The sequence below is a fragment of the Ambystoma mexicanum genome, chromosome 3p (assembly GCF_040938575.1).
Source record: "Ambystoma mexicanum isolate Mex_15411 chromosome 3p, UKY_AmexF1_1, whole genome shotgun sequence".
Classification (NCBI taxonomy): Eukaryota; Metazoa; Chordata; class Amphibia; order Caudata; family Ambystomatidae; genus Ambystoma; species Ambystoma mexicanum.
In genome coordinates, this window is record NC_090925.1 from 154,242,586 (window position 1) to 154,250,503 (window position 7,918).

General features: G+C 53.5%; 1 protein-coding gene across 3 annotated transcripts in view; it reads right to left on the reverse strand.

Annotated features, from left to right (window-relative positions):
- Positions 1 to 1,782, reverse strand: part of LOC138580185 (C-type lectin domain family 2 member L-like) — a 335,947-nt gene extending 334,165 nt beyond the window's left edge. The window contains exons 1-2 of one of the 3 annotated variants that reach the window (XM_069650515.1): positions 1,296 to 1,399; positions 635 to 692 (exon numbers count right to left, since the gene is read on the reverse strand). In XM_069650515.1, the coding sequence (XP_069506616.1) occupies positions 635 to 674 (40 nt within the window). In that variant the 5' untranslated portion in view covers positions 675 to 692; positions 1,296 to 1,399. Of the gene's footprint in view, positions 1 to 634; positions 693 to 1,295 lie in introns of all 3 variants that reach the window. The other 2 variants (XM_069650514.1, XM_069650517.1) reach the window with 2 other exon arrangements.
- Positions 1,783 to 7,918: the final 6,136 nt, after the last annotated feature.

The following is a 7,918-nucleotide window of genomic DNA, read 5'->3' on the forward strand; positions in this document are numbered from 1 at the left end:
AGCTGCCAGGGGCCTTAGAAGTGGACCTTAGAGGCAGTGGACTGACTAAAGCCTGCCGGTCCCTAGTTGGTGCTCAAGACAAACTCCCCCACCAATCACTGCCCAGGATGGAGGCAGATTGCAGGCACAACACTGCCAAACATGAAGCAAAGGCCTGGGCGGCCATGTTGGAAGCACTGCATGGTGCAAAGTTATGCAGGCAATGGAAACAAAAACCCAGCTTTCTAGGGTGTAGGACAGCGGACACAATTTAGCAAAAACTGTTCAGAAGTGCAATTTTAAAGGCAAAAAAAATCCCAAATTGTTACATTTCGCAAAGTTGTTATTTTTTCAGAAAAAATGCCCAAATGAACTTATGAAGGTGCAGGGGTGTAGGAACAATGGCACCTACCTCAACCAGGGCACCAAAAAACTGCACTGCTACATATACAATCTCCAGAGATGAATGGCAGGAGGAAGAAAGTTGCAGGATCACGCCTCCTGCAACATTAACATTAACATAGACGTATTCTTAACTCATCTGACACATTTCTCATGACATGAACTGTAGTACCCCAAAGGCTTTCATCTACAGCACTTTAGACCATACCAATGGGGAAAGTCGCTATACAAATTAAAAATGATATTACTTTACCTTGCAGAGCTTCTGAAAACTTTAATTCTGAATGTATCATATGCAAGTGCTGTTTAACCTAAAAAAAAGATTTAGCAGCATTTGTAAATGAAAAAGTTTTCATGAATCTGCATATAGTCTGCAACATAAGCTATAAATGTTATCAGTAAAATGTAGCTGTACTGTCTTTATCCAACTTCATACAGTCAAGTGTGAAAAGCATGAATTAATCTACACACACAAACACGCATTTCCATTTTGTTACCATACTTTTTTGGAAAACATGCAAACAATACAATTGGACATTTTAAGCATTAAACAGTAACAGATTTTGTATGAAGCTTCTTTAAATGTAGTTTTATAGAATCAGATTTGACTTAAAACAGAAAGGGGACTAACGTTGAAGCAAATGACAATGCACAAAGGAGATGGCCTTTAGGGACACTAACAGATACATTAGCAGTTAAGGAAATAGGCACAAGTCCGAGAACTCATCAGATCGAGTCCACGTAATGGATTTTCAAATGCATTTTAAAACGATAGATTGAAGGTTGTTTTTTTCTTTTATGACATTGTTTGTCACATGCACATCCGATTTTTTTTTCTTCAATTAGGAAATGTTTTGCCATGGCGTGTCTCTTATAGTAGCGGCATGTAGTGAGAGGCGCCTTTCGGCCCTTACCCCTACTGCTCTCTCTGGCTCTCAGGTTTCCTATTGCCTTGAACAGGATCGGATGATCTGCCTCACGCCCTCCGCTCTGCTCTTCTCCCTCCTCGATAGATGTGGCCCCTTCTAGGGGGCGCCGCAGGACACCAGCGCCCTTCTCTCCAGGCGCTGTCTCTGCTCTGTCTACATCTGGATCATCGCTGGAAAGCCGCAGTCCAGGGTCCTCTCCGCCGCTCCCCTGCACTGGATGCAGGAGCTGCATTGCCTCCGTCTATCGCTGCGTCCCACGGACAGACGCAGTCAGAGATCAGACATCATCCGAGCCTTGGGGTGGGGGCTGTTAACGGAGTTTTGAACGAAGGGCTTTACGGGAAGAAATTAGCCACAGGCTCCCGAGAGTGCAGGTCACCCATCCCGCAGCCTGCCTATCCGCTTCTGGTGGGCTGTTTACTTCCCGAGCAAACGTCAAATCCCCGGTGCTGGCAAGAAAGAATGGAAAAAAGCTGAATCCCCATCTAAAACAAGCACGAAACAAGCTGCCTCCCAACCAAGTAAGCTGGAAAAAACAAGCGCACATCTAAAACACTGGATAGCTCTCGAAAGAAGAAAGAACACATTAATGCAAACATGCATAAAGATAACACAAAGTATGCTAGAACAAAAGGCATTTATTAAAATAGCCTTTTCCTTTCATGAAAATGAGCGTTTATTTTGATTTCTCTACTGAATGTCACTTCTAAAAACACACGTTTGCCTCTTTTTTTTAACTTTGTAATTGGGTATTTATAATGTGCAAATCGTTACTAAGCGTGAACCAGGGTTTGCGTTGGTGTTCTGCATCGTCTTGCTTCCAGGGCGAGAGCGTTGCCACTGAGCTATCCTCCCGAGACATTACTTTGCTTGTCCGTTTCTCCTTTGGTCCTTGGATGCCTGCCAGGTGGCTCCATGTTCGGCCCCTCCACCCCGATTCTTGGCCGCCTTTCAAGTCACTCTCCTGTGGCCAGTCACCCTTTCAATTCCTGGCTCCCCGGTGAGTCACTCTCATCTGCTCCTCAGCTCATATGATCCATCCCCTTCTTGGTTGATTGGTGTTGGGGGTTACTGGCGCCCCCCAGCGCTGTCCGTAAGCCCTGGACCCCAAAGGACTGACGCGCACACGTCCTCTCGGTTCGGGCTTCCCGGTCGCTCTGACGCGGCCGGGAACACCCACTTTATTTATGCTGCACACGGCAGCGTGCAACGTCACGCCGCCGTGTGCGCGCCCCGTCATCGGGCAGCGCCACACTCCTCCTTTTTCGGGAGGACAAACAATAAACATTCAAAAACTACACACTGCAAACCAAAACATATCACACATATAAACTTCACATGTCCCGTACGGAAAAACCCCTTTATTGACATCCACCCGGGTCCCCTTACTTAACATTGCACATCCCCAAGAACCTCAGACAACTGTCCCAGAACATAGTCGCTGAGGTAAGCAGGTTTCCCTCGCCCAGCCCTCTGGGGGTACCTCCTACTCACCTCCGGCACAGGTGGCTGGTCCATCTGCATTTCCCTGGCCGGGGACTCTGACAGGCCTAGTGTTTCTCCTTCGCACTCAGGGATGACCTCCAAGTCCGGATCAGGGGGCGGATCAGTCCTGAGATCCCACAACTTCTTAAAGAAGCTCACGTTGCGAGTTACCGGCGACCGGCCGTCCGATACAGTCACCATGGATCCTTTGACCGCAACGACGTCCAGCTGGTCCGGCTCATACGGTAAGGAAAGCTTTCCATGGGGGTGTCTATTCCGAATGAGGACCTCGTCACCCGGCCCCAGCCGCTGCAGGCGAAGCCCCCTCCGGAGGTTCTCCTGCTCAATCCTGGCCCTCCTGTCTGCCTTGACCTGTCGGTCGTCGATCAACCCTGGTTCTTTCTCGCTCACCTCCAGCAATAGCCCTCGCGGGCATCGTTTGAATAACGCCTCAGCCAGGTCCACTCCAGTGGAGGCATGCGGCGTGGTGCGGTATACCTTCAGGAACTGGTAGAGGGCCCTCTGGAGAGACTGTCCTTGGCCTTGGGCAATTCAAAAGGTCTTATTTAAGGTCCTCATTAACCGTTCAGCCTCGCCATTGGCCCTTGGCCAGAGGGGCATGATCTTCCTGTGTGCCACCCCGTAGCTCTCCATCGGTTCCGAGAATCGTTCGCTCTGGAACGGCGCCCCATTGTCCGAGCACAGCGTGTGTGGGAAGCCATGGGCCGCGAACACTTTCTCCATGGCCACCACGACATGCTCAAACGCCACGGACTCGACGAACTCCACCTCGGGGTATCTTGAGTATTCGTCGACCAGTACGAGGAAATGGGTGCCCATTGTGGTGGAGCCAAAATCCGAATGGACGACTTCCCACAGACGTGTCCCCCGCTGCATCGCCTCTATGACTGGCTCACGCTGCAATGGAGACGCAGCCTGACACCAGTCACAGGCTGCCACGAAGTCGTCCACCTTCCGCTCCAGTTCCGGGAACCACACCTTCAACCTTAATTGTGCCTTGGTCTTAGCAGCTCCCTGGTGACCCCGATGTGCAAGGGCGATGACGTCCCCCACCTTCGACTGGGGCACCACAATTCGATCTCCCCGGAGTAGCAGGCCCGATGTCGAAAACGATAGCTCCTCCCGGACCTTCCATAGCTGTTCCAAGTCCAATTCTGGCCTCCTGGGTGCACCCCGCCAGAGCCTCCAGCACCGACTTCCAGGATCCCTGTTGCATGGAGTGCCTTAAAATCCTGAAACACTCATTGTCCGCTGCAGCCGTCTCGAGTTCCCCCAAGGGCATGGCATTTGGCGTAGCCGCCTCCACCACCACTCAGACATGCTCTACGGCCTCCTCCGCACAGGTATCATAGTCATCGACTCCGGGCGCCCCCGGATGTTTGGAGAGATAGTCTGCCGCATTGTTCGCCCCCGGCCGATACACTAGGGTGACTCCATACTCCAGGAGTGCAAGCATCCACCTCTCAATCCTTGCCGGCGGCTTGGATGACGACCCTGCCAGGATGGGGAGCAGCGGCTTGTGGTCCGTCACCACCGTCACCGGGCGTCCAAGAACATAGAGCGGAAAGTGTCTGCACCCCCAGAGCATGGCCAGCGCCTCGCGCTCGATCTGCGAGTACCGCTGCTCCGCTTCCGATAGCACCTTGCTGGCGTAGGCCACCGGGCGGACACCTCCATCATGGTCGATCTGAGTCAGCACGGTGCCCAGGCCAAACGGACTGGCGTCGACAACAATCTCTGATTGTAACGCAGGATCAAAGAACGCCAAGGTGTCTTTTGCTGCCAGGACGCCCCTGATGTCATCAAAAGCCGCTTGTTCAAGCGGGCCCCAGTTCCAGGTGGTGTCCTTTTTTGTCAGTGCCCTGAGCGGTTCCGATCTGGACGCAAGATTCTGGATGAATCGTCCACAGTATGTAACCATACCCAGGAAGCTCCGCACATCCCACACAGATTCGGGAGGCTGCGCCCTTCTAATGCCCTGGACCTTCTTGGGATCAGGTGACACACCCCCTTCTTTGAACACAAAGCCAAAGAACTCTATTGATGGTCGCAGAAATTCGCATTTCTCTCTGTGGAGGGTGAGGCCCAGGGATTGCAGCCTCTCAAAAGTCTTCGCCAGGCGTCTCAGGTGGTCGACCTCCGTTCTGGCAAACACCAGGATGTCATTGCTGATGTTTAGGACGCCCTCTAGATCTGCTAGGGCCTCCCGGATGATGTTTTGGGACACATCCGCCGCCGAGGACACACCGAAGCTCAGTCTCTTGTAACGGTACAGACCTCGGTGAGTAGTAAAGGTGGTGATGTACCTTGACTCGGGCTGGAGGACAACCTGATGGTAACCCGCTCGAAGGTCCAGCTTTGAAAAGAAGCGAGCCCCTTGTACCTCGGCGATGATGTCGTCTATCATCGGGGTGAGGTGTCCCTCTCTCTTGATTGCTTTGTTTGGCAACCTCATGTCCACACAGATCCTGATGGCATCAGGTTGTTTAGGCTTTCGTGCCACCACAATTGGGACACCCACGGAGTCGGACCTTCCACCTTCTCTATAATGTCGAGATCGACCAAATTGTCCAGCTCCCTGTCGACATGTTCACGAAGGTGAAAAGGTACCCTGCGGTGCTTCAGGGCGATAGGCTGCACCGATTCATCAATGTGTAGCCTCACTGGGTCCCCAGCCATCTGTCCAATGCCCTTGAATAGTGCGGCATACTTTTCGAGCAGATTGTTGATGTCTTCAAGATAGACGGAATATGCAAAGCTAACAATGCCAAGGGCCTCCGCCGCTGCACAGCTCAGCAGGGTGTTGGTGCTCACCGGTGTCACATAGAACCGTGCCGTGATTTGGGACGCATCGTACTCCACCTTTGCCACAAAAACACCGTCCAATGGAATCGGGTCGAGGCCACCAAATGCGAAAATGCGGGCCCTGGGTGCGACCAACTTGGGGACTGGATTCATGGCGTCATAGTGTCCACGGGCCATTACGTTAACGGACGCCCCCGTGTCTACCAGGACCGGGACTGGGGAATGGTTTACCTCAACCACGCATCTTGGCTGTCTCCTGTTCTTTCCTTTTAAGACCCCCCACACTGGAGACGAAGAAGATGTTCTTTTCCTCGTCCTCGTCAGCCTCTTCTGTCTGGGCATCCTCTTTGCCCTGGTCCACCTAAGCGACGTTGGGCGATCTGCCCTGGCGGATGGGGATGGGGCAGGTCGGGCCTTGTGGTACCAATACGGGTATTGCCCCCTTACACACCCTCGAGAAATGGTCCGGCAGCCCGCACCGTCCACAAGTCTTTCCAGGGCGCCAGGCATTCCATTGGGTGTCGCAGGTCATATCCACACTTCTAGCCGGACTCCCCTGCCCTTCCGGCTCTATCCCGGGGACCGCCGCCAAACCTTCTGGTGCCCCTGCCACCGCGCCACATTGCGCATACCTCCTCGGTCTTAATGGAGCGCGACCCAACCTCCATCCTTGCTGCCCTCGCCTCGGACACCTCATGGCACCTCCCCAGTTCAAGGATGCGTGGGAGTGTGATTCCGGACTCCCGTTACACTTAGCGCCAAAGTTTTCCTGACGAACACGCCTGTATGAGCATAGTCCTGATCATATCCTCCGCATCACCCCAAGTGCAGGCCAGCGCCAAACGCTTAAGACGCCCATAGAAAGTGTCCAAGGTCTCGTCATCTCTGTGTTTGGCGGACAGCATTACGAAGCGTTCATAGGCCGCATTGGCCAGAGGCAGAAAATGATCTTGAAGGGCGGTCTTTGCCTGACCGTAAGATCCATCCCCCGGCGGGAGTGATTCAAAGATTTCCTGGAATGAGGGCCCCGCCGAATATAATATGGTTGCTAGCTTGGAGTCATCATCAGCCACTTGGGCGGCTCGAAAATACATGTCCAGGCGGTCGACCCACCTCTTCCATCTGGGCCCCAAACTGCAAGGCGGGCCCGAGACATCGAACTCTGGGATGGGCTGCAGGGCCGCGTGTGCACGTGCCTGGGCCATTACAGGAGGAGCTTGCTGGACAGCCGGTACTGCCGCCGGTTGCACGCGAGGTACCGGGCCTAGAGGGCCTGCTTGCCCAACTGGAGGAGCTTGCTGGACAGCCGGTATCACCGCCGATTGCACAGGAGGTACCGGGCCTAGAGGGCCTGCTTGCCCATCTGGAGGCTGCTGCATCGGCTGCACTGGAGACACTGGGGGCGGAAGCACCACTTGATCACGTGGAGGCTGCTGTACCGCTGCTTGGTTGTCCGAATCACTCATGGGCGTGAGCGCACAGGCACCCCCACCATGGACAATGGGGGCCGCAACTCACCCTCAGAGCCAACACTCCAGGTGTGAAAAGTCACTGCAAACACCTCTGTAATGATGAAGAGGATGAACAAGGGTGGGGCCACCCACATAGACAAGAGAAGATTACTGCAACACACCTCTGTGATGATGTTGAGGATGAAGAACAGCAGGGCCACACACCTCTGATGATGAAAGGGATGTCGAGAAAGGCCTCAGCCTTTGACTGTTCCAAAAATTGGGATAAGAAAGAACACTGGGCTATGCAGACCTAGCCTTTTAAGTCCTTCTCCTTGCTTCCACTCGACGTAGGAGACCGAAGAAAAAGAAAAATTCACACAATGGGCACATGTGTGTGCAGGTATAGCTGTCTACTGACAGGATTTCCAAAAATTAGGTCTGGAATCGCTTCAGAGCTCAAACCGGAGCTCCGTGAAGTTCCACGGCCTATTGAGCAAGATGGCCGTCAGCCGCGTGGGTGACGCACTACCTGCGGCGTGAAACAAAGTCTTAATCCGACCTCGTTTCCGTGAAAAAATTGTCGGAAAATTCACCGCCGGGCCCAGGCATCGTCTCCCCCACTCGTCGCCACTGTTGGGGGTTACTGGCGCCCCCCAGCGCTGTCCGTAAGCCCCTGACCCCAAAGGACTGACGCACACACGTCCTCTCGGTTCGGGCTTCCCGGTCGCTCTGACGTGGCCGGGAAACGACCTGTTTATTTATGCTGCATGCGGCGGCGTGCAATGTCACGCCGCCGCGTGCACGCCCCGTCATCGGGCAGCACCACAATTGGTGTTGAGCTCA